General features: G+C 37.8%; 2 protein-coding genes across 8 annotated transcripts; one reads left to right on the top strand and one right to left on the bottom strand.

Annotated features, from left to right (window-relative positions):
• Positions 1-222: 222 nt before the first annotated feature.
• Positions 223-25,666, bottom strand: LOC6053445 (copper-transporting ATPase 1). Of its 7 annotated transcripts, none has more exons than XM_038251912.1 (6): positions 25,229-25,666; positions 25,028-25,154; positions 2,317-5,521; positions 2,113-2,262; positions 1,527-1,756; positions 223-881 (listed from the first exon to the last, which is right to left on the bottom strand). In XM_038251912.1, the coding sequence occupies exons 1-6, from the start codon at positions 25,275-25,277 to the stop codon at positions 725-727; spliced, it is 3,918 nt and encodes a 1,305-aa protein (XP_038107840.1). In that variant the 5' UTR covers positions 25,278-25,666; the 3' UTR covers positions 223-724. The 7 variants fall into 7 exon arrangements, 5 of the variants coding, with proteins under 5 accessions (XP_038107840.1, XP_038107841.1, XP_038107844.1 ...); XR_005277059.1 differs by having other exon boundaries at positions 752-881; positions 1,419-1,756; XR_005277060.1 differs by lacking the exon at positions 223-881 and adding an exon at positions 912-1,332 and having other exon boundaries at positions 1,419-1,756.
• On the top strand, positions 7,719-8,578 carry LOC6042348 (32 kDa beta-galactoside-binding lectin lec-3). Its single transcript, XM_001851428.2, has 3 exons — positions 7,719-7,845; positions 7,924-8,006; positions 8,196-8,578. Exons 1-3 carry the CDS (start codon positions 7,744-7,746, stop codon positions 8,527-8,529), a joined length of 519 nt encoding a protein of 172 aa, XP_001851480.2. The 5' UTR covers positions 7,719-7,743; the 3' UTR covers positions 8,530-8,578.
• Positions 25,667-26,546: the final 880 nt, after the last annotated feature.

The raw sequence follows: 26,546 nt of genomic DNA, 5'->3' as shown, positions 1-26,546 counted from the left end.
AGCGCGCGAAACTGACCGGCAGCACCAGCTATTTAAGGGCCACAGTTGATATTTCTGGAGAACATTGCACGGAAAGAACCATGCAAATTGCGTTCATATTTTTTTAACTTTAAAAATTTTAACGCAAAATAACTTAAATAAAATGTCAAAACAAGCTACACTGATAAAAATGAACTCATTGCATTAAAATGGTTATTTCTCTCAAATAAAAACACACCAGCATAATTTTAATACAAATATTATTCTCTGCAAAACACTTGCACTGTTTATGTACACGTTTACAACAAACAATCTTCTGGTTCGTTACTAACTGGTTGGATTTGTGCCCTATGCGATATAAGTACGAAAAATCCGAATCGTTAAACTATAAAAACTCTTCAAAATCATACAAAAAACACTTGTAAATAATTAATGCGTTACATATCACAAAATCACTGATCTATAGAAGGTAATAAAGTGAGTAATGAAAATGTCTACTGTTTATCATTTGCCCAGCACCATGGCTGATTCCCCGCGTCAAAGGTCGAGAAAATACCGGGCAAATTTCTAACGAAAATGAACGAAAATCGCAATGATATTAAACAAATCAATAAACAAAACTGTCTCTCCTGCGTGGATGGTCGCGATTTCAAAATGTAAGTAAACGATAGAAGTCCGGTTAGGGCGCACTTGCTGCCCTCCCATCGATGAACGTGACGCGATCTTTGGCCAATGTCGGCGCCCGCTACAACCGTTGCATTTCGGTGGCGTCCCGGTAGATGTCGCCAGCGCTGGCGTTGATCGGCTTGCTGAAGCCGCCGCTCAGCTCGTCCTCGTCGATCATGGCCGCCGAAGCGAGCAGACGGTCCTCGGTGCTGACCTTGCTGGTGGCGCCAAACAGTCTGAAGGTTTGGAAGAAATTATTAGGGAATGAAATTTAAAATTAAGGAATGTGTACCTTTTAAAACACCAAACAACCATGCTTACTTGCTTAACTTATGTTTGTGCAATTTAAGTAAAATATGTGCAATAGGTTAAATTGTGCAAATGATAATTTTATTTTTGACTAGCTTAAAACATCGACTTTTAACAGTGAGTTGATTTGTTATTGGTTGCGTAGTGGAGTAGTTATGATCCTTATAACCTAAAAGTTAAGTCACTACTGAACACAAAATCGCGACTAACTGAATACTTTCAGGAACTTTCGAAAAACTCATATTTTAACTTAACGATCTAAACGATGATTAGTGCTTGATTAGTAACAGGTGGCGTGCTCCTTTCCGAAACATTTCGGATCTTGCGAGTTAGTCACTGGTAGTATTTCATGTATTCACAGGGGGTGCTCTGAGGAAACTGAAAAAAGTAATCGAAAATCATACAGTACTGTGCAAATAAATACACTTTAGTTCAAGCAACTACAGAAAAAAGCATAACCTAACCTAGAAGCGAGTCAACACACCCACGCGCACCAACATTGCTTGCGCTACTCTACCCAAAAAGCTTGCCGATTTTTCTACCGAAAAGTAACACCCAAGGGCGCATCATACTTGGCCAACGTGGAACTGGTGGAGCGGCCAAAGTTGGGCCGTGGAATATCGTCCAGACCGCGGTGCACGGAAACGGTTTCCGGATCGAGCAGCGCGCCTGCCTCGATGAGGGCCATGTACTCGGGCGTTTGGAGGGCCGCCTTTGTGGGCTTTTTGTACAGCTTAAGGAGCAGCGAGGAACACACCACGGACACCGAGCTGAGGGCCATCGCCGCCGAGGCCATCCAGGGCTGTTGGGGAATAGAACAATGAATTTAGTTTAAAACGCTTGAAGGACCCCTCGTTAGCTGTCGAAAAATAACATGAGGTTTCTAAATTCAACGTGTATACAATTAAATCGATGTTCGGTTAGGAAACTTTAACCGTGTGGTGATAACCCAAAAGAGCGTTGTTCTTCCATAAGCGTGTACAGTGACAGCTAGTGAAACAGAATGTGTGTTTATGATTAGTTTGAAGTGTTTAAGTGATTGTATTGTGCTAGAGCCGGTTGCCGGAGACCAGGTCAGTACTCCGCACGACGGAAATGGACATGAGGTCAGAGGGCGGTTGGAAGGTTAATGATCAGCAGCGACTCAACATAACTAACCTGCAAGATGAATCCAAATGGCGTGAAAATTCCCGCCGCCAGCGGGATTCCCAGCAGATTGTACATGCTGGCAAACAGGAAGTTGAGATGAATCTTCCGGACGGTCTTGCGCGACAGATCCAGACAGGCGACCACGTCCAGCAGGTCGTTCTGAAATAGAAATATTGAGAAAATCTCCTCTAAACAAACTTCCGTCAAACTCACCCTCATTAACACGACATCCGCCGCTTCGGCAGCCACGTCCGTTCCAGACGCGATCGAGATCCCGACGTCGGCCTGGGCCAACGCGGGACTGTCGTTCACACCATCGCCGACCATTGCCACCCGCATCCCGTGCTCCTGTATCCGCTGGATCTTGGCGACCTTGTGCGACGGAAGCACCTCGGCAAACACCCGGTTGATGCCCACCTGGCGGGCAATGTTCCCGGCGGTGTTCTTGTTGTCACCGGTTAGCAGGATCACCTCGATGCCCATCTTCTTCAGCGTATAAACCGCCAGATGGGCTTCCGGTTTGACCATATCGGACACGGAAACCATGCAAACCAGCTGGCTGTTGATGGCACACAGAATCGCGGTATTTCCCATCTGTTCCTCTTCGGTCATCTTGATGTTTATCTCCGGTGGAACGATGATGGCATTCCGGTTCATCCACTCCCGGTTACCGATCAGCACGTTGTACTCGTTGACCTGCGAAAATCCTTCGACGTTCTCGTTTTCAGCGTCGCTGGACTCCAGCTGTAGCAGCTGCTGCAACTCGATCGTATTCTTCTGCGAAGGACTAAGCTGCGGGATAAGTTCCTCAACGACCGCTCCGTTCATGAAACTGATGGCGTTGGAGTCATTTTTGTACGAGTTCTGGTGGTTTTTAATCTTCTCCGAGCGCATTCCCTCCCTCAAGATTCCTTCAACGTTGGAAATCACACAGCGAATCCCACACCCTGGAACAGCCATAAAATTTCCACACTTGGCAAACGCGTCCACCTCGAGCGCTTCCTTCACAAACTTCACCACCGCCGTCGCGATCGGATGTTCACTGTTGACCTCGGCCGACCCAATTATGCTGAGGGCACGCCCCAGCGAACAAATCTGCGGCTTCACAAACATGCAGACCCGCGAAGTCATGGGCATTCCGTACGTGATCGTGCCCGTCTTGTCAAACACGATCGTCTTCACTTTGTGGGCGTTTTCCAGCGGTCCAGCTCCCTTCACCAGAATTCCGTGCAGAGCTCCAACCCCGGTTGAGACCATCACGGCGGTTGGAGTTGCGAGACCCAACGCGCAAGGACACGCAATCGCTAGCACACTCAACGCACAGCGGAACGCGTAACTAAAGATGATTTCCTCTCTGTTCAGTCCCTCCTTGGCGGCATCCGACATCGGGATGTGGTTGATATCGATGTACCCGCTGATGGTCCAACCGATCAGCGTGACGGCCGATACGGCCAGCACGAACGGTACGAAGTAGCCGGCGATCTTGTCCGCTAGCTGCTGAATTGGTGCCTTCGAAGTTTGAGCTTCTTCAACGAGTTTGACGATTTGTGCGAGGGTGGTGTTCTCTCCGGTGTGCGTTGCCGTCACCAGCAGTAGACCATTCTGGTTGATTGAACCACCGATAACGACCGAGTTCTTTTTCTTTGGAACCGGCATCGATTCTCCGGTGATGAGACTCTCGTCGCAAGTCGAGTTGCCGCAGAGGACCTTCCCATCAACGGGGACCTTGCTACCTGGCACGACCTTCAGGACGTCCCCTCGCTGAACCAGATCCACCGGGATGATCTTCTCGGAGAGTACTTCGTAGTCATCGCCTAGTGTTACCAGCACAGCGTCAGTAGCCTTCAGCGAGAGCAGCTTGGACAGTGCTTCCGAGGTCTTTCCCTTCGCGATGTGCTCCAGCCAGCGTCCAAGCGAGATGAATATGAACAGCATTGGCGGTGTGTCGAAGAAGGTCAACGGGGAGGTTTTCATGCCCATGACCATCGCCGGGATCAGGACGCCGACGGAGTAGATGTAGCTGACGGTGGTGGCCATCGTGATCAGCACGTCCATGTTGCTGGCGCCGTGTTTGACCGCTCGGTACGCCTGGATGTAAAAGTGCCAGCCACCGAAGAATTGCACTGGGGTGGAGAGCACGAACATGATGAGGTTCTCCATGGACAGGCCCGGCAGTACGCAGCACATCTCCTCGTGGCTGTGCGTTTCCATCAGGACCATGAAGTAGATCATGGCGATCATGCAGGGACCTCCGAAGGCGAGCGAAATGAGGAACGCGTTGCGCCACTTCCGGATCTCTTCCTTGTGCTCGAGGTAGCTGTGTGCCATCTTGTCCTTGTTGTTCAGTACGGTTGCCTGGAAGCCGAGCGCTTGTATCGCTTCGCATATCGTCCGAGCGCCAGTCTTTTCGTTGTTGAACGTGAATCGTCCCCGTTTTATTGTGAGCGCTACGGAAGCTTTGAGAACGCCTGGAAGTTTCAGCACTGTCTGCTCGATTTTGTTCACGCACGAGCCGCACGTCATGCCGAGGATTTCGATCTCGACCTCGGCTTCCCCCGTTCCGGGTTCGTCGATCACCTCTGTCGGGAAGCCGAGATCGGTGATAGATTTGGCAATATCTGCGGGTCCCGTCAACGCATCGTCGTACTTGACCTCGGCTTTCGCCGCTAGCAGTGCAATCAGGATGGACTCGACACCGTAGATCTTCTTGCAGTGCTTCTCGATCGCCATCACACAACTGGCGCACGTCATCCCTTCTACGTGCAGGAAGCATCGCTTGTAGGCGTCCTTCAGTTGGACCTGCTTGCCGTTCCCGTTCGGAGTAGTGAGGCCACCCTCGTCGATTGAGATCAACTTCTCCGAACGGGCTGATCGGCCTTTGGCCGGACTCTGGTCTCTGTCAGTCTTTTGGTTCGCGCCATCGCTGGCAGTGGCAACCTTCGCCTCAAATCCCATGTCGTCTATCTGTTCCGCGATCTGCTCCGGATTCGTCACCCTAGAATCGTACTCTACAATCCCAAGCTTTTGATCCAGCAGAACCTTGATAGACACGATCCCGGCTTTGTCTTTGATGTTTCCTTCGATGTTTCGCACGCACGATTGGCACGTCATACCTTCTATGCTGATTCGAGCCTCTCGGAAGCCGGAACTCCGCTCGTCACTGTACGTACACTCGAACCCCATATCGTCAATATCCGCAGCAATCTGCACCGGATCGGTCAGCGTCGGGTCGTAGTCCACGTAGCCGGCGTTCTCCGCCAAGATCACGCTGATCTTGATGATTCCCAGCTTCCCGCTGATGTTCCCCTCGATGTTCTTCACGCACGACTGGCACGTCATGCCGACGATCGGCAACCGAACCGACGCCACCTGCTGCTCCAGCAGACCCGTCGATTCGCCGTAGTCGTCCATGTTTTCCCTGCAAGAGAGTAAACAAGTCAACCAACTGCTCGGTATTGTGCCGCCTACGGTATTTGTATCGTCTATCGATGGTGTCACATAAGGTCACGTATTCCTCGAGGTATGCCCGTAAGGACTGTCCACTCCAAACGTGTCTAATCTAGCATTCAACAACCGATAACGACAACCCCAAGGTATGAATATTGTCAGCCAGAAGCAGAATATGTAGAGCAACGCACGCGTCGTTCAGGAACAGATAAGGGCGTTTCAGCCGAAAATTGAACAAATTTCGAGAGAATGCCGAAACTTTGTTGCAATCTCCTGTTATCACCTTAGCAGTCGAACGGTATCGTCGTCGACTGACGGGACGACGTAATCGTCCTCGCGAGGATTCATTCTCTTCCGCAAAGTGGTGTTACTTAACCACTTGCTTAGTTGTTCTTTAGATTAAAACCGACAAAAAAAAAACGAGCTCGGATTAAGCACGAGGAGCGCACTACTAGAACGAAACGCACAACCCGCGCCGGTAGCTCGACTGATACTGAGTGAATTGCACGATTTCGACGGTTTTTTAATTTGATAAGAATGTAAGCTTCGATGGCAATAAAAAGGAAGACGGTTCGTTATCTTGACCGGCCCAGGCCAGTCCACCAGAGTGTTTGAATTGTCCAATCTGGGCTTGGGATGGTTGGACAGGGGCTTGATGTGGTATAGGATAACCGGTTGATAAGGTGTAGGGAGATATAGGGCGATACTCAATATTTATCGAGAAATTGATTTATTTAACGCAAAAGAAGCGATATTACATGAATTAGTAAATCGATCAGAGTTCAAATCCCGGCTCGAATCAACACAACTGGTGACCGTTTCCCTTCTGGATTCGATTGTTTAGTAAAAGAAAGGTAATATATCAGCACTACACTCAAACCCCGATGGTTTGACATCAACTGTCCAACGAACGGGGTCACTTTTTAGTTTGACATTCGCTCCTAACTCCATCCAATAAGCTGATTTTCACTATTTGAACAACTTATTTTTAAAACTTGCTTGCTCACTTCCCATTAAGCAATTTGTTACTCGATTTCAGTTGAAAACGCTTTTAGTGAGCTGTAATTGAACGTCAAAGTGCTGATATGGCAACATTAGAGGCACGCTGGAATTAGATGCTGTTCCCCTACATTTCGTCGTGCTATCTTGACACAACCTGAAAATTTATGTAAGTGCGACGAAGGGCAAAGGGATTTCAGGTCAGAACGCGTTTGACACACGTACATGCCCGACTACCGTAAACATTTGTAACCATAAAGCGGGATTCCGGAAACCAAATTCATCCAAACTTCAGGTGTTTGTTATTGTTTACATCCCGTTTTTGTTTATTCAAGGTCAACGTTGAAACTCGTTTATTTCGGAACGTCAAAAAGCGACGTGCGACAGCGTCGAGTTCAAAATAATCCAATTTAATAAATTAAATATTTAAGACAGATTCAAGATCTGGAAATTAAAAAACAACCCGAACAGACGGTAATAACTAAATTCATGCCATTTCAATAACAAATATTGTTAAAATAACAGAAAGTGTTATGGATTCTTCTTGAAAAATCCATTTTTGCATAAGAATTCAATAACAGTTTATGTTATCATAACAAAATTTGTTATTGGTCTGATATTGGTTGAAAGCCAAAACAACTTTGAAATAACGTTTTTTTGTTATGGAAGAATAACTCCAACTGTTATTGGGATGATCGGATTAGTTGTTAAAATAACAAAAAATAATAACAAAGATTTGTTCGAAGAATAACTAAAAATTTTATTAGTCTGTTATTACAATAACAATCCAATAACAAAAAAAATCATAACGACGAATAACAAATCCTGTTATAAATAACATAAAATGTTATTGGCCTAGTATTTTCAAATATCAAAAAACGTTATTCCCATGTTATTTCCGTCTGCTCGGGAATTAATATGTTTTATCGATTAACAAATTTTTGCCCACTTTGAAATGATACAAACTATTTGACCGGGAATTTCCCGAGAGAGGAGATATTCCTGTTTCAATTATACACTACTAACCATATGCATGACGCACATGTCCTCGAAAGTGTGAGTAAGATGCACTCATGCACTATACACTTATCCGATTACGTTAGTATGATTAGTTTGTTGACAAAAGGAGAGCTAGTTGTGTAGGTGATAGAAGAGAATGTATTGTATGTTAGTACTGTAGAACTCTACAGGAACATGAACAAACACGAATCCCAGATACATCTCCCGCGGTTCGCGTTAGTTTGCGATAGACGTTCAAAGAAGGCGGATATGGTTCGCGTTGAGGCATCCAATTCGGTAAGTTTTACATTTTTGGAGATTCTTGATTTGTGAAATGAAATGTGGAATTCTTCTATCTCTTGTTCTATCCTGTAGCTTCCGTCCTTCATCGAATGTCTTCCGGAAGGATGGGGCTTGAACTGGAAGATTATTATTCGTGGAAAATTGAACGATGAGAGGTAAGCTGCATGCAATTTTAGTAATTTAAGTTAAATCTTTTTTTTAAATTTTATTAGTTTCATATAACATCGAATCTTGATTCCTAGAAGTCGTAGATGAAATCGAGATTCTCTGAACTGAACGGGAATTTGCCGCTCAAAGCTTGTCCTAGTAATCCTTGAGCAATACCCGTTGTTACCACCCAACAGGTTCGACATCAACCTGCAGAACGTGATCGAGGGACCCAGCGACGACGAGGACACTCCGCTGCACATCAGTGTCCGGCCGGGCTGCGAGGAAATTGTGTGCAACGCGTACGAGGGCGGTTACGGCTGGGGACCGGAGGAACGGCAGCTGGGCTGTGCGATCCAGGCCGGGGCGGACTTTGAGGTGGAAATTACGGTTAAGCCGAACGCGTTTGGAATCTGGATCAACGGAAGCCATCACGCGGACTTTACCCACCGGCAGCCGTGGGAGACGTTGCGGTACGTTGCTGTGGTGGGAAACGTTGAGTTGGAGTATTTGAGCGCTGAGCTGATTTGAGCTGGAGTTGATTCGAATAAAGTTTTTTTGAACACTGTATTTTTCAAAGTATATTCTGAGTTTTCAAATAAGAAATTGGCAACTAAATAAAAAGTTTTTTTTGTATAGCCTGTTTTTTTTCAAATTCATGACTCATTACATTTAATATAATTTTAATTTTTAATTAAAAGCAATTACTTTTATTTTTAATTTTCTTCAATAATGACATCAAAGCTTTATAATGCTTATTTGAATATTCTTGAAAAAAAATGGCAATTATTTATTATTTTTATATTTTTATTATTTTTTCTTTGTAAATCAACCAGAAACCACGGGAACAATTTTACGGGTATTTCAATCCAAATGAAAAATAACTATTTTGTATGGGGCGTGAACAATCGACTACACTCAAACCCCGATGGTTTGACACCAACTGTTGTCAAACGAACGGGGTCACGTTTTAGTTTGACACCCCTTTTACACGGAGTTCACACACACTACCAAACGTTTGTTTTGATAGTGTGCGTGAGCGCCGTGTAAAAAGTGACAGTTCGTCACTTTTTAGTTTGACTTTGACCAACCAACGGGGTACAAACTAAAAAAGTGTCAAACGAAAAAGTGACCAACCACCGGGGGTTGAGTGTATGTAGAGTATTTGAATAGTTTCGAAAAATACGGTTTTGAAAATTTAAGTACATATTTTACAATCTAAACAGAGAAGGAGCTATTACACTACGACAAACAAACTCGCACTTTTGACAGTTTGCCTGCTTTGCTGGTTTGCCTGAATTTGTTTGTACAAACGTCAGCGTAATAGCTCGATGAGCTTCCGGGCTAATTTTCACATCGTTTGCTAATCAACAATTGCGTAATTTCAGCAAATTTTGGTAATTTGCAAAAATTTTAGTATTTCAAACTAAAACTTTTATGTAGTGAAATTTATACAAAATCTCGCCTCGTTCGATACCTATATTGGAAAGAAAATTACATTTTTGAAAATAAAGGTGTTTTTTTTTTGAAAATGTTTTCATTTGAGTGTCAATGCAAATTTAAAAAAAATGTTGATATAAAAAGTATAATGCTAAAAACATTATTGTAGAACAGGCCTGCCCAACGTCCGGCCCGCGGGCCGGATTCGGCCCGTAAAGCCATCTCATCCGGCCCACGACGGCTTTTCAAAATAATTTTATGACCGGCCCTAAAAGCAGTTCGTAAAATACTCAATAAATAAATTTTGCGTCAAAATAAAACAAAAATCTTGATAGCATATTTTTAAGATATTATAACAAAATATTTATTTTTTTTTTTTTTTTGCTTTTGAAATAAAATGTTGCTAATTCAACGCTTAATTAGAAACATTCTTTATGTTTGAATTTATTTTTTATTTTTGCTATATTGATGTTATTAGAATCAATTCTTGAACTTAAAAAATGTGCAAAAAGATTGCAAAAGACACTGAATTCAAATTACTCAAAGTTCTGGCTGCTTTACTTCTTATTGAATTGTTTCTTTTTTGAGGATTTTGATTTAAATTGATTTTTCATAAATGAGTAAGCAAAAATAGCAAGAGAGCAATTTTTCAATGATAAAGTTTTGCTAGAAAAAAGCTTTAAAAAGCTTTTGAATCATATTGAAAATAAAGATCGCTGCATATATTAAAAAAAAATTAAATGAGTCAACAAATCAGTAAGCTATTTTTTTCATAATCTTCAATAATTCTAAGAAATTTGAAGAATAACGAATTAAAAACTATCAGATATATTTTTTTATACACTTTTTTTTATTTCATGTCTTGAACATTATTTTGAAATTGTTTTTTTTTTCGTAGAGAAGATTTGAATCCAAATTTCGTTTCAATCAATTTTATCTTGCCTCGTTCAGATTTGAAAAAAATATGCAGCGACGAAATTAATGATATTAGGGAATTCAATTTAAATTGACAAAAACAATAACAATATTGTTTTGTCCAAAATAAAATAAAAATAAATCTAATAAACACAATTTTTAAAGTAATCTTTGTTTTTCTTTCTTAAAATCAAAATATTTGAATCTTATTTGAGACACTAGTTTATAAATTTGATTACTTGAATTAATCTATTAAAAAATATGAGGAAAATGTTTACTTTTTTTAACTTATACCAACATTAGTTCCGGCCCGCCCATGCTTTAGAAAAATAAGATCTGGCCCACATGGCCAAAAGGTTGGGCACCCCTGTTGTAGAAGGTGCAAACAATCCATAAATGTATGATATTTTTTTCCCGATTTTTGGTTAAAAAAAAATTAACATTTATTAAAACATTAAAGTGGACTGTTTCACAAGAAATACAAAAAAGTTTCACGGTGTTTTAGAAATAGTTTTTCACCGATTTTTTTTTTTTAATTTTAATTTGCGGGAATATTTTGTTTTCCCTTTGATTTCTTAACACAACTAGAGTGGAGACAAAAACTTGAAATTGAATTTACAAAAGTGATTAAGAATTTTTAAATCCAAGATGGCGGCAAAAATGGCGGTGATGAAATATTGAAAAAATGCATTTTTAATTTAATAGGCAATCAACCACTTAAATTTGACTAAAATGGGTTCACAAAATTTTTATTTGTTAAAAGTACGAAAATAAAAAAAAAAGCGAAAAAAAAATTTCGTGATTCGATTATTTGAAGTTTCAAACAAACCTTCGAATAATCGCAACATCGACTGTAAATTGTTACCTTGATTGCAAATTAAAAAAGGAATCAGTTTTTTAATTTGTTTAGAAAGTTAAAAATTTCGAAATCACAAAAACAAACATTTTTGGGGTCATATTTGAGATCAAAGACCCAATATAAGACAAAATATTTTTTCGCGATTCCGTTAAGAAATTGTTTACGTTTCCGTACGTTACGTTATGAGTACTTGTTTCAAAAAGTTTAACTTTTTTGAATTTTTATTTTAACTTGACGCCAAAGTGTATTCATGAAAAAAATCAAATTAAAAGTGTGTTTGCTGGAATTGCAAAAAAAAATCAACACGTGCTGAAAAAAAACTTTGTGTTGCAACTTGTTACATAAACTACTATTTTGTGTTTTGTTTATTGGAAGATTAGATTTTTTAAATGAATTGGTTTATTTTGTTTAACTAGTTTTTCAGTATGGTTAAAAAATAAACTGTGCTCCAAATTCAAAGTTTATATTTTTGAAATTCAAATTCGATTTCAAATTTACCTGAAAACAAAAACGTGTTTTGATTCCGCTAATTTTATCTTATCTTGGCTGCTCGCGCCTTAGCGTGCAAAGTTCCCTCCACTTTCAGCAGAACCTTCACGCATGAATCACTTTGTCCCAAGCTTCCTCGTTTACTTAGAACAAATCGCAACAAAAACCGTCTAATTAGTGTGCAAATCACGATTTCGTTCCTGGGCAAAGCCATATCGACCAACATCGTTACGTTTTCCACAACAACAACGTCAACAAACCATGAAGCAAACTGGTCTGCACACAGCTTCGCAGGGCGATGTGTCCAAAACGAGAGAAAGCTCGCATTTAAGTGGCTTGGTTTAAGTCAACGCTTAAAACGTGTGGTTGGGTTGGCTTGATCGTTTTTACCTAAAATTGCTCCACATTTCGTAACTCGTTTCGTTGTCTCCTGCAGCAGCTGTCTGTTTCTACGTTGGAGTCCGCGACTTGAACGACATGTTACAACTCCTTCCAAGTTGCAGCTTTCATTTTCCTCCACATCCAACTTCGCTTGAACCGCTAGAGCTTAAGAGTGCACCACCCCTAGACTACGTCACAACGTCACGTAAATTCGCACGAGTTCGGAGTTGGCGGTGGAGTTGCTCAACACTTCCCGCATTCACGAATCTAGGTCTTCCCAGGGTCTTTGGAACACTTGAGGTTGTTGAGAGCAGAACTTCGTGAACTGTTCGGAGCTCGGACGCAGATGAGGTCACATGTGTGAATTCTCTTGATTCTTCACACCACCAATAGTGATGCAAGGTCGAACAGGCCGTTCCGAACTGGATCGGCCTTCCAAGCTTGATTCAGCGCAACAAAAGTTCGGAGACATTCACTGGAACTGAACTCGAGTACGAGCCGCACTACGCGAGAGTTCCGCGCGGACCTGGCGATTGCGAATAACTGGTTTCGGGCCAGCACACGCGCGCAACGCAAAGCTGCCTTCCACACACTTGGCTTTACTATTTTGGCTGTGTTGGTGGAGCGTATTGTGTGAGTTGCAGCTATTTTGTAGGAGAAAGAAATGTCCGCAAGCTTGGCGCGTACAACACACTAGTGGCGGCGTTGTCTGAGTAGTATTATACACTTTGGAGAAAAAGTTTTGAAATAACTCAATAAAACAAAAAAGTCAAAAAATCAATCAATCAAAAACATCAGTCAAAATTAACATAAACGTTAATTTAAAGAAAGTCACTAAATTCATTCATAAATGTGTACTAGCGACTCAACCTCACAAATACAAATACAACCCAATACTACAAACAGAAACTGAATGAACATAGCATATGCCAATGCCATGCTTTGGAAATGAGCAAGTTGTTGTTGTGGAGCTTGTGGTTAAATCGTTCAACGGTTGGATGTCTGGACAAGCTTTTGCTATATTGAACTTGGGGTTTACGAGAGATACACGATACAACCGACTCGCGAATGTTTGTCTGTCTCGTCTGTGCGTGTTGTTTTTCACCAGCAGTTGGTTTGTTGATTCGTTATTCGATGCAGCTCTTATCAGGAAATCGATCTTTGTCGGGGTTAAGGGAAGTAAATGAAGGAAAATTACATGCCAGAACTGTAGACCTGAAGTTATTTTTTTAAACAAAAATTCGTTGCAAATAGGTTAATACAGATTTCAATTTTCAAATCTCCATGTTTAGAAAATTATAAAAAAAACGCTGAAGATTGGCTGAAGACATATGAGCAATTCTCTGAGATTTCGGTCATTCGATTTTTTTTTGTATTTTTTAATCCGGCTGAAACTTTTTTGGTGCCTTCGGTATGCTCAAAGAAGCCATTTTGCATCATTAGTTTGTCCATATAATTTTCCATACAAATTTGGCAGCTGTCTATACAAAAATGATATGTAAAAATTCAAAAATCTGTATCTTTTGAAGGAATTTTTTGATCGATTTGGTAACTTCTACAAAGTTGTAGGTATAGATATGGACTACACTGAAAAAAAAATGATACACGGTAAAAAATTTTTTGGTGATTTTTAATTTAACTTTTTGTCACTAAAACTTGATTTGCAAAAAAACACTATTTTTTATTTTTTTTATTTCTTGATATGTTTTAGGGGACATCAAATGCCAACTTTTCAGAAATTTCCAGGTTGTGCACAAAATCTTTGACCGTGTTATGATTTTTTGAATCAATACAGATTTTTTAAAAAAATCGAAACATCGGTCGCAAAAAATTTTCAACTTCATTTTTCGATGTAAAATCAAATTTGCAATCAAAAAGTACTTGTGCACTCAAAAAGTACGGTGCACTTTTTTCAAGTTATAGCCATTTTTAGGTAACTTTTTTGGGGCCAAACATTCAATATTACGTCCATTTGAAATGTTAGTCTTGATTTTAAATTTTTGAAAATACTTTTTTCGAAAAGTTCGGAAAATTTCACGAATGTTTCGTATTCTAACATTGTAAATCGGACCTATAGTTGCTGAGATATCGACATTAGAAAATTGTGGGTTGTTTGGGTGAGACTTAGAAAACATAAATTTTCCTGTTTTTTAACCTTTGCATGGCAATATCTCAGCAACTAAGGGTCGTATCAACAAAGTCCGAAAAAGCAAAATATAGAGAATTTTCTCAGCTTTTCAAAAATATTTTTTTCAAAAGCGGGCAAACATGGGCACTATTTTTAAAAAATGAAAAACTGCGACTTTTTTCAAAAAAGTTACCTAAAAATGGCTATAACTTGAAAACGGTGCACTTTATCAAAAATTCACTAAAGTACTTTTTGATTGCAAATTCAATTTTACATCGAAAAATGGAGTTGAAAAATTTTTGCGACCGATATTTCGATTTTTTTTTTAATCTGCATTGATTCAAAAAATCATAACTCGGTCAAAGATTTTTTGCACAACCTGGAAATTTCTGAAAAGTTGGCATTTGATGTCCTCTAAAACATATAAAAAAATAAAAAAAATTAAAAATAGTGTTTTTTTTGCAAATCAAGTTTTAGTGACAAAAAGTTAAATTAAAAATCACCAAAAAATAAAAAAAAAAATATAAATATTAAAATAACATGCCATAGTTTCAACATTTGCATGGAAAAAGTGTTTTAAAATGTTTTTTTACACTAGTTCAGTTGTTTTTCAATAAAAGTTTTCAAAAAATGTAAAATTTGACGAAAACAAAAATTTTAGCGAAAAAAATCTTTGCGATAGTAGATATCGAAAATTTTCAAAAATTCAAAAGATTTTTAAATCAACCCAAACATGCTAAAAATGATTCTAAACGCAGGGGAATTCATTTTAAATTTTCATAAAAATATTGAAGTTTTCTGAAAAAAAAGTTTTTTTTGCCCACGATTTTTCGGGCCAATTTGAAGGGGGGGGGGGACAAAACTTTAAATAAAATTTGTACCAGCCTAATATAAAGTCCTCCTAATAGTTAAAAAAAAAACATCGGGGAATTCGTTATATTTTATTTTTAGTTTTTTTTATTCTATAATTTGTTGAGTTATGAATATTTCAAGAATGTTTTTTTTTTCGCTATAACATCCAGTTTAATGATAATTTATGCAGTACCTTTTATTAATTGCAACATTATTGAAGAGAAACTTGCTTTAAACATATTTGTCATGCAGTGAACATTTCTTGAATTGTTTACTTAATTAAAAGATAAAATTACGCGGTAACATGAATTATGCAGATTATTTGTCACCATTTTCGAAATATAAAAATACTTTAATTTTTATATTGAAAACACAAGTACCTTCAGTAAAAAACAATTCTTTGAAATATTTAAAATAATAAATTCAACATTTTAATTTTGTGTTTTCTATATATTATTACATTATTTTATATTGTTTTAATTAACGGAAATGCTGAAAAAATATTTTTTTTAAACTTCAGCTGAAAAATTTATTTTCTAGTCTCTTAAATTGAAATAAACTATTTTTTAAATATCTTACATTATAAATTTGGCCCGCAAGCTCATTTGAGCTTCAAATTTGGCACATCCTCCAAAAACTTTGAGCACCCCTGGATTGAATAAGGCTATAATTTAAAATTAGGTTTTCAAAAGCTTTGATTTTTTTAAAGCTTACTGTTACCTTATTTTTTACGAACTTAAAAAAATTGAAAAGAATTTTAACTTGAAAATTTTCTTCAAAAGTTATAAAATATTTTTCAAAAAAATATTTCATGGATTCTCGACTTTTTGACAAAAAAAAATGCAAATTCCTGACTTTTCCCAATTTTTCATGGATTTCTGCGAATTCTCCCGATTTTTCTACTTGAGTAGCCACCGCCATCTTAATTGATTTTGGCTTATATTACCTCTCAAAATGTTGTTAATTGATCGTCAAAAATACATATTCTGAACAGCAAAAAAATAGTAAAAAAGTTTTTGCATTATTTTATAGAAATTCTATGTAATATTACACTACACTCATCAGTATGGCAAACCTGTTAAATGTCAAGCTCACATATATGCGTTTTGCCTTTCCACACTTCATGGGTCTGCTGACCGAGCGAGCTAATGCGACAGTCCATACTGATAGTGCTGGGTTGGAATCTCGACGGTTGCAACTGTTTTGTGTTTACAAAAATTGTACTTGCATGCATTTGCATGCGATTTTACCATCGGATTTTTTGCTGTGAAATGAGAAATTTAGCAAATTGGGGATTTACTATTTTGTCCTTAAATCAATCTAAGCATAGCTGAAAAAACAGACCTTCTATTAAACATAAATTTATATTGATTGATTGCAGATTAATTTCAGAAAGAATAACCCTAACTATTAGAAAATGTGTTAGTCAGGGCAAACAGCTTGAAAAATAAAACTTAAAACTTTCTATGAAAATAGAATTTACACAAAATTACCAGTAAATTACCAGTAAGTATAAACATTGAAATTACGAGCCATGGTTTCAACATTTTTATGAAAAAAGTTTTTAAAAATGCATTATATACCTGTCCAGTTGTTTTGCCATCATTAGTTTCCAAAATATCTAAGTATTGACAAAATTTTTATTTTTTTGCGATTTTTTTTTTTTGCTGTGCTTTAGGGGAGAGTGGGGAGACTTGATCCCCTTTTTTTGTATCGCACATAACTCTGTCAATTTCTCACAAAACTATAAACTTTTTGCATGAGTTGAAAGCTTAAACATTCATCTATGTTTGGCTAATGAGGGTATTTCATCAGATTAACTCTTCGAATCATGCCAAGCGTTTTAAAAATGTTAGGGGTAACTTGATTCCCTTTTCAACATTTTGAAGAAATCTTAAGCAAAATGTTTCTTATTCATCCAAATTTTTAATTTTCTATAAGTTACAGCAATTTCACATAAAACCTGTACATTTGTGTTCAAAATATAACAAGTTTAGTATGTAAAATATTTAAAAACTTAAAATATTATTTTTTCGACCAAAATTAAGCATGTTAACAAAAGCTGGAAATTTTTGTTTACAAAATTTTTGAAAAAAGGTTCAAACTGCAGTAAGTTATGTACAACTATACTAAAGGAAACCATGTATGAAAACCCAGCCCAATTATTTAATCATGAGGCAGATTCCAGTGACTGTAAAAATGCAGGGATCAAGTCTCCCTAAACTCACTTTTTTAAACAATTGATTGTAAAAATAGTATGACGATAAATTTAACATCAAATGCGTAAGGGTTTTGGAGTTGATAAGTTTATCAAACAATTCATGCATGAAAAATATTTTTTTGAATAATTTTTGAGTGTTTACTATACATATCAAAACAAAGAAAAAAGATCTCTTGGAAGTTTTTGCAGCTCGTTTCAGAAAAGTGTGTGTAACTCAATCTAAACATTTTTTAATTTTTTTCTGTGTTTTCTACAATGAGTTATAGTTAATTTCGCACAACTTTCTAGAACAAAGCTAATTGTTTTACCCACATGCTGACGAGATACAGGCTTGGGATCAAGTGTCCCCGGGGATCAAGTCTCCCCACTCTCCCCTACATTGAAATTTCATAAAAATCAAAAAACAAGCCCAAACATGCTAAATGTGATTATCAATGCAGAAAAATGCATTTTAGATTGTTTTCAGTTGATTGACTACTATTTTCATGAAAATTTTGAAGTTTTTTGGAAAAATATTTTTTTTGCCCCCTGATTTTTCAGACCAATTATGAAGGGGGGAGGGGGGGGGGCATAACCTTTGAAAAAGATTTGCAACGGCCTAAGGTTAAAAAAAAATTAAATTATGGATAACAAAAAGAAAAAAATTAGGGCACTTTTCTTGGTTGTAAAAATTTTGATTTGGCAAACTTCTTGTTTTAAGAGAATTTCGTCAAGTTAAATGAGCTATGATGAATGAATATAATGTTTAGTTATCATATAATTTTTTTTAATAAAAAAAATATCTGGACTAAAATCTAGACAACAATAGAGATATGGTTTTAGTCGTTTAAAGTTTTTGTTGACTTGAAAATATCTTGTGTGAATTGAAAAGAAAACATTTCCCGAGCAGACGGAAATAACTTGGGAATAACATTTTTTGATATTTGAAAATACTAGGCCAATAACATAATTTGTTATTTATAACAAGATTTGTTATTCGCCGTTATGATTTTTTTTGTTATTAAATTGTTATTGTAATAACAGACTAATAACATTTTAGGTTATTCTTCGAAGAAATCTTTGTTATTATTTTTTGTTATTTTAACAACTAATCCGATCATCCCAATAACAGTTTGAGGTATTCTTCCATAACAAAAAATGTTATTCCCAAGTTGTTTTGGCTTTCAATCAATATCATACCGATAACAAAATTTGTTATGATAACATAAACTGTTATTGAACTCTTATGCAAAAATTGATTTTGCAAGAATATTCCATATCACTTTCTGTTATTTTAACAGTATTTGTTATTGAAATGGCATGAATTTAGTTATTACCGTCTGTTCGGGTTTGCATTGAAAATCAGATCAATTGATTCTGAGATACATTTTTAAATGTTAGTCTAGACTTTTTAGACCGCAATACATATATTTTTCCATACCAGTTTAAAAAGACAATTGATATAAATAATACTTTTAAAAGGCTAACTGTGGCTTTGAAGTAACTAAATTATATTCAAAGTTTTATAAAATCATTGCATGGAAATTCCTTCTTTTTCTCGAGCTAGCAAGTCTACGTGAAAAGATTGATTCAAGTATTATTTTTTATTCGCATTCGCATTCGCATGGAGATGGTGATCTTAGCGGGTTGCAGACTGGATTTCGTCATGTATGTGTGATAGTTGTCCAGCCCAGGTTGCTTAGGAATTGATTAGAGGGAATTAAAACCAATTCTACCAGTACAGGACATGTAGCACCATGAAAGCCATCCATTGCCGGCCGCTCCCATCTCAACCATACACCGGGAGAGGAATAAGGATTAGGAGCACGGGAAGTGTTGATGCAAAACTTACTTAGAAAAAGGTAGCGAAACCGCAGGCTTTTTTCCCAACCTTATTGTGGAACTCGATAAAACTGACCGTTTGATCAAATTTAATCGAATTTAAACAACAAGGATGCGTAAGTGTCGCGTGGAGTTGGTAGTTGTGATGGGTAAAGGTCTGGGATTTGCCCTAAGCAAGCGATACGACCATTGGCATAAATGAAGTTAACTGTTAGATTTTTATTCTCAATCAATTCCTCTTTTTTCTCGAGCTAGCGAGTCTATGTGTAAAGATTAATTTAAGTATTATTTTTTTATGTTTATTAATTATTATATATATGGAGTCACCTTTAATTTTTTGCCGTGCCCTCTGTTCAATAATATATGATAAATCAATCAATGAAATCACATCACAGTTTGGATGATTATTTGTACACTTAATAACCGCCAGCACTGATTAATTGGAGCAAATTAATCAAGTGAGGTTTCCTGGCTCTTTGAATATAGGGCCATAATCGATTGTTTGTTTTGTTTTATTTTACGGGCCATAAACGTGACTTTACTTTTGCAAATCTTTTTGAGTTTGGAGCTGTAGTAAAAGCAATAAAGATTACGAACCTTGATAACACAAGGGATGACATACATCCCTCGCAACACGTTTAGAAGCTAAAAAAAGTTGTTGACATATAAAATTGTCACTTGATTCTTGTTCTTGATTCACGCGCCCTGATCCGAGTTCTGAACTTTACACAAAACGTCAAGGTGAACCAGTTGGTAGCTCAGAAAACCGCAAGAACTGCAGACCAAACTAATAAGCCACCGCTTAAACCGGTAAGATTGTTTCTTCCTAATAAATGTGATCTGCGAATCACTTCAAGCCGCCATAAATCGTGACTCTAATGCCTTCTTTGGCCGACGGTGACCATTAGAAAGGCATGCGAGGCAAGGCCACAAGGTTTCAGCTGCCAAACCCAAACTCACGAGGACCAACTATTTCGTACGTTCAAAACGTGTTCCCCACTTCATGACAATCCTTTTCTGAAGTAGTTGCAAGTGGCGGAAGATTATTCACCTGCTGTTATCAACCAGAAGTGCATAGTGATAGCTGCCGCCGTTGGATCCGGTCGAAGATCCGTTCGGGGAACCGGCTTTTCCACGTAGGAAATTCATTTCTTTTTGTCGCTGTTGTCTCGACTGCACCTCCACGAATTCACCTCATCAGACACACTTTCGTTTCATTTCACTTTGATCGATGCAACATCATACAGAAAAAAAACACTTTGATGAGGGTATTTTTGCGCCAGGAAGTTTCGCGCAAAAACCAGCGGGGAATTCAATAATTGGCACTATTTGTATGATTGAACAATCAGCTTGAGCCGAATCACACGTAGTTATAAAAGCCACTTTTTTCAGCTCGCTCCAATCCGTTCACGACATGAAGACCAGCCAAATTCAACTCGACTCGACGCGACCACGATCAACCAAAGACTGAGCCTAAGCTAAATGAGCCGAGATTGTGCTCCAATCGCTCAGCCAATCCGTGCTCGCGAGCACTTGTTCCCTCACTCTCTCTCGGTGTCTCTTGGAAACTCGTTTCCAAAAGTGTTTACATGCTCACCACCGCACTATCCAAAAGCAAACACAGCCGCTCGTGGAGGACAGTTCCAGGAGAAGCAAAGGGATTGTGTTATCATGCTTTGAGTAATGATAATCTCGCGAGATGGGCACGACAAATTTGGAAACGGGAATTGAAAATTTAAAAAATTATATAATAAAAACGAAATTTAAATCATTTATTGAAAGCCAAAAAGGTTTAAAAAAAATGCGAGAGATCATACGAAAATAATTAAACAACGCTATAAAAAATATTCATGAATAATTTATTTGAGTTTTAAAAAAAGGCAAAACTAGGCAAAAGGTAAAAATACGACGTGGTAGAAACAAATGTGAACTAAATAAGTGAATTGGAAATCAAAATATTAAACAAGAAAATTATAAAATCAGATCCCCTTCCACTAACATTTACACATGAAATCCTCTGTAGGGGAAACATACGTTTTCTAATCAAAAACCTATCTTCGTCATATGGAGAGTTTGATGCTCGATTAAAGCTCCAAAAATACTATTTGGGCTATAAACTTACCAGCAACAGCACCGCCTCGAGTAAGCACGCAAATTCATGCCATTTACTAGCCAAAAAGATCAAATTTAATGCACTTTTGATCATAATTTCTATTTTGCGAGACCATTTCTCATCGTTTTGATGGCACACACATCCACACGCAAGATCAGAGGTTAACTGCTTTACGAAAGTCGCCATCAATATCTTTTCACTTGCGCCAACCATTTTAAAGCGCTTAAGATATAAAATTGCTTCCAACTACCGGCAACATGTTATTTTGACCATTGCTTAGTCACTCACTTGAAAAATAATCTAGAAAAATGTAAATAATTAGCAAGCACCATCAAAAAAACAAACGCGCCAAGTCATTTGACGTTTGAATTTTGACTACCCATTCCAATCGAAGGCTGAAGAAAACCGAGCGAGGAGCGAAGGCAAATAAAGAACAAAGGGTGGCCACCAACACCACCAACATGCTGGTGCAGCGCCTGTTGGAGTGAGCAAGTGCTGCCAGGAAACTTTCGCTATAAATGCTACTTTTCGTGAGTGTTCGATTGAAGTTTCATCAATTTTGGCAGCACTAAGCAGACCCAAAAGAGCGCTGGAAGAAAAAAAGAACTAAGCTGAAAATAGAAAAATGAGCGTGGCCCAATGCACTCGACTGATTAGAATGCATTTTTGAAATATATTTTTTTTAATGCTTGTAAAAGGAATAGCATAACTTTAAATAAAAGTGAAAATAAACAGAAATGTTCACAGTAAGTTGCTCTACTCGTGGGTGTACTTGGTTTGAGTGAATTTCAAGGAACAATCCAGATTATCCAGCATCATTCAAACACGTCCGCTTATTACGCTTAAAATGCGCATATTTCCCCTACCTACTTTTTCAAGAATATTCCTCAACAGTACCTACAACTATGCCCAAGACACCAAATTGATCAGAAATCCTTTCAAAAGTTACAGATTTTCGAATATTTACGTTTTATTTTTGTATGGACTAAATTGTATGGAGACTTGTATGTGTGAACCAATGAAACAAAACAGCTTCTTGGGTTGTTGCGGAGGCCCTTATTTAGTTTGAACCAAATAAAAAAATAGAAAAAATTAAAATGGCCGAAATCGGCCGATTTCGTAGAGAAGCGTGTAATTTTATCATAATTTACAACTATTTCGTTATAGTGATAATACTGAGACCCAGTTGCTCAAAATCCTCTCCTTCACTCGCGAGCACAAATCGTCCACATGATAACTGAACATTTGGGCTACACGCAGGATTACCAGGTCTGAATAGCAATAAATCTGGAAAAAATGACAAGCCACTTTTGTCAAAGGAACAAGCAAAATTTTGTTCAAAAATGGAGTATTTCCAGATTTTTTTTGAGAAGGTCCAATAAACCAATACCTCTGACTCAAGGTGATTCTTAAAACACCCAAAAAGCAAAAATTGAAAATTTGGTTTATTGGACCATTTAAAAAAAAAACTCTAGATTTTCACTTCTTAGTTAACCCTCTACTGCCCAAATTTTTTTTTTTCGAACATTTTTATGTTTCCCTTGTTCAGGAGTTCATTTTGAGCAACATTTGTTTTACGAAAAACTTTACTTCTCTTGTTTTATGTTTTTCTTGTTTCTTATTTAGTATTTTAATTTGCATTTATCTTGTTTAATTTATGTTTGTTTTTGGTAGTATTTTGGCCTATTCTATCACCTCCTATCATTACATATTGCCTATCTAATTTTTTCATGTTTTTATATCTACTTTTTCAATTTTTTGCTTGTTTTTCACAGTTTCGGTTGTGAAATGGTACAGTCATCCCACATATTCGGTACGGTTTACAGATCGGCCGATGGTTGAAATATCATAGAAAATCGAAAATCGAACATAATGTTTTGCTTTTTCCTTCATGTGGATGCTTTTCATGAGATCTTTCGATTGATGTATAGACCGGCTGTAGTTTCTTTACGTTTTATATAATTATTTAAAGAAAAACATTGACCCATGAAAACCACAAATTCGGAACACTTTTTTCTTACGGATGTAAACAAACCTTAGTTCTCTCCAGAAATACATATTTTTAACAAAATAATGACTTCACACACTGAAATCAATGAAACTCATGCTTAGTGATGTTTTAAACATGCTCTGATGACTTTTTTGTGGAAATATCAATTAAATTCAGGTGTTCCACAATTGTGGGAGGCACAATAACATCCCACAATTATGAAACAGGCAATTTGGAGGCAGTGTTTAGCTGCTCTGGATAAAATTGTCTTGAAATGAAGTTTTTGTCTAAAAAGTACTACTTTTACTAATGAAATAGCAAGATAATGTCCAAATAAAGGTCCTAAAAATAGTATGGTTGACGGATAAGCTGCATTTGGCATGCTATTGACAAATTATCCCGAAAGTGTTCCGAATTTGTGGGTGTTCCGAATATGTGGGATGACTGTACCATAATTATTTAATTTGTAAATAAATGCGTAGAGGCATAGTCTGGGACACTAGAAAAATTACTGCATACTTCTTTTTACTTAAAATATAGGAAATGTTAGTAAAAAACACAGCCAAAGTTGACCCCTAAAAAAACGACATTTTAAAAAACATTGGCATGGTTACTTGAAACAAGTAAAACTTCCAACCTATAAATTTTCTAAAATTTTAAGAGTTCTTCTTTCCAATGCTTTTTAAAGATCAATAATTGGTTGAAAAATTGATTTTTGCCGATTTTTTAAATCGAAGCCCGTCTAAAGACGGGGTTGGGTTGTAGTGGGTTAAGCTCTGGAGGAAATAAGGAATATTTTTTTCAAAGTGGCACTAAAAAAATCTGGCATTGCCAGATTTAAAAGTCAATTAAAAAATCGTGAATTTTGTTCATGAATTTGAGAACTACGAAGGAAACTATTCACGATTACAGTGCAAATGCACCATACTTATGAATAAGTTCCTTCGTGGTTCTCACACTCATGAACAGTATTCACGATTTCGGGATGCTGTTTGTTTTTATTTTTGTGTGTACCACATCAGTCACTTCTAAATATACTCTTTTTTTTATCTCCCCCTCTCTCGGCTCGGTTAGAATGTGCGCTTTGTGTCTCTTACTGATTCAAAATCATCTTCAATCCGTTGTGTTCTAACCATTCGATTTAAGATCGTAGATGGTATCATTCTTTTATGGAGCAATGATGATTCTGGATTTGAATGTCTCTACAAACAACTTGTAAAAAAACATTTTTGATTGATGCAGTCTGAATCAAGTTTTTCAAGATTTTCTTGAATTGAAACACACACGGCTGAAAAAAATGCATGGTCGGAATCAACAGCGGATGCGAGAAACGTTGAGAGGTTGGTCAATATTAGACTTTGACCTCTGTTGGTTCTTGTGTTTTGTAAACCCCTTTTTCTTTTAATCAGCGTGAAAAGTGGATTTTGGAAGTATATTCCTAACGTTCTCTCAGCAGCTGATCTTACGAGAACAACCATGGCTAATGTGGTTTCTACTAAGAGAAACCATGTCGTATGATTGACTCACAAAAGACCAATCATCCCAATGCTTTTGTTGTATTCTGTAGGCAGCTCGTACGCCTACCCTCTCAGAACGATATTCAGTCGCTAGCTTCTTCATCTTCATCTTGCTGTTCCTGGCTTCATTGAGCAACATTTAAACGCCGAGCTAACTCAATGAACTGAAACGCCTTCCAATTCCAATCAAACAATCGATTGACAAACTGCACTCTGCGCTGACGGGGTGACAAAATTCGTCGTTATCGCGGCCCAATTGTCGACACTGCCCTGCCACCAGGATGATGATTCTTTTGTACTTACACCGATTTGTACAGCCTGTCAGCGTCAGCTGAAGGGTCTTCAACCTTGCTCTTATCATAGCTATTAGTAGCAGCAGCAGCTACTACCTCTTCTTCGCCGGCCGCTGGTGAAATCTGGATTGCGGTATCTAAAAGTGATTCGGTATAAAGTGATTTGTTCTGTTGCGTGTCGCGGCTATTTGCATCGTAAAATCTTGAGTACCTGTCGGTGATGATGGTGCGTTTGGTTGCAGTTTCGAGTCCTCCTCCATCGTTCGATCTGTCGTCGTTCTTTGTTCGACTTAATTAAAACTCAGCCGACTCCCTTGTGTATTAAGAGCCGATGACTGCCTACTAAACATATATTACACAACGTTATCGGGCCGCCGAGTTTACACGCCCGCACACACCACACTCACATATGGTATCACTAAATTCCAACTTTTCCTGCCTTGCCCTCAACTATCGCAGAAAATAACTTCCAAAAAACTACTTAAACCGTACACTCCCGAAAACTTTGGCCATTCCGATACCCTCAAGTTGGTCGCTAGGCCCCACTTTTGTAAACACACCCCACGCACTCGAAAGAGTATTGTAGATTCAGTCGTACCGCTCCGATGGGTCGAAGGTTCTTGAATGACTTTTTTTTGTCTGTCTGACTGACTGACTGATGTTCGGTGCTAGTAAAGCAGAATGAACATGTTTTTCATTCATCGTTGTTTTGACGTTTCTCGCGATTATGGCACATAGCATACCTTTGCTGTTAGTTGGCCTTGTGCACATGCGATAGTGTTGGTGAAGGAGGTGAAGGTGGAAGGTGGAGGTGAAGAAGGAGGATGGTGAAATAAATTGATGTATATTTTTAAACGAATTTTTGAATACACGTGCCTTGTCAAGTAGGAAACTATTACAAAATGTATTGAAACGGTCATCTGAGGCGTTTAGGGACAGCTATTTAACAATGTTTCAAATATTTGAGTGTTTTAATTGGTTTCCGATAGAACAGACATATCAACAAAAAATTACATCGATTTAAAATTTTTAAACATTTAAGTGCTTTAAAAACTTTTATCCCTATTCAGACTGTTTTCCTGATTCGCCCCAGTTGACGGTTTAATCACTGATTCGTCAGTGGTATAATCATCTCATTATTAGTATTGTTCATGTAAACTATAATTAATGAAATAATACGCTTCCACATTGTATAAAAAAAATACAAAGTGCTACGGTCAACTGGGGCAAATTGGGACAGCGGTTTTAACCATGTAAGAGCACAATATTTTGATTTTTCTGGTTGGTTTCGGGTTAAAACCATTAAGTGCTCTAAACACTCAGACTTCACACTCACTTCAGACTGTAGTGCCGATTCACCACAGATGACGGTACACGTCTTGGAAAAGTTTCACTTTGAAAAATCGAATTTAAAAAAAATGTTGTTGTTGTCTTATTAAATTATCAAAATGACCTAAATGACCGAAATAACGAAAATGATCAAAATGGCCAAAATGACCAAAAAAACGAAAATGACCAAAATGACGAAA

Source organism: Culex quinquefasciatus, chromosome 2, assembly GCF_015732765.1.
Source record: "Culex quinquefasciatus strain JHB chromosome 2, VPISU_Cqui_1.0_pri_paternal, whole genome shotgun sequence".
In the NCBI taxonomy this organism is placed as follows: Eukaryota; Metazoa; Arthropoda; class Insecta; order Diptera; family Culicidae; genus Culex; species Culex quinquefasciatus.
The sequence above is the reverse complement of the archived record's forward strand: the minus strand, read 5'-3'. Positions and strand labels throughout refer to the sequence as shown.

Bases quoted from the DNA above. Each gene is read 5' to 3' on its own strand.
- LOC6053445 (XM_038251912.1), bottom strand. From the start codon at position 25,277: ATGGAGGAGGACTCGAAACTGCAACCAAACGCACCATCATCACCGACA. The intron at 1,757-2,112 runs GTTAGTTATGTT...ATTCCCCAACAG, and splicing joins CATTTGGATTCATCTTGCAG to CCCTGGATGGCCTCGGCGGC. The intron at 882-1,526 runs GTATGATGCGCC...CCAAACCTTCAG, and splicing joins ACCAGTTCCACGTTGGCCAA to ACTGTTTGGCGCCACCAGCA.
- LOC6042348 (XM_001851428.2), top strand. From the start codon at position 7,744: ATGAACAAACACGAATCCCAGATACATCTCCCGCGGTTCGCGTTAGTT. The intron at 7,846-7,923 runs GTAAGTTTTACA...TCTATCCTGTAG, and splicing joins GCGTTGAGGCATCCAATTCG to CTTCCGTCCTTCATCGAATG. The intron at 8,007-8,195 runs GTAAGCTGCATG...ACCACCCAACAG, and splicing joins GGAAAATTGAACGATGAGAG to GTTCGACATCAACCTGCAGA.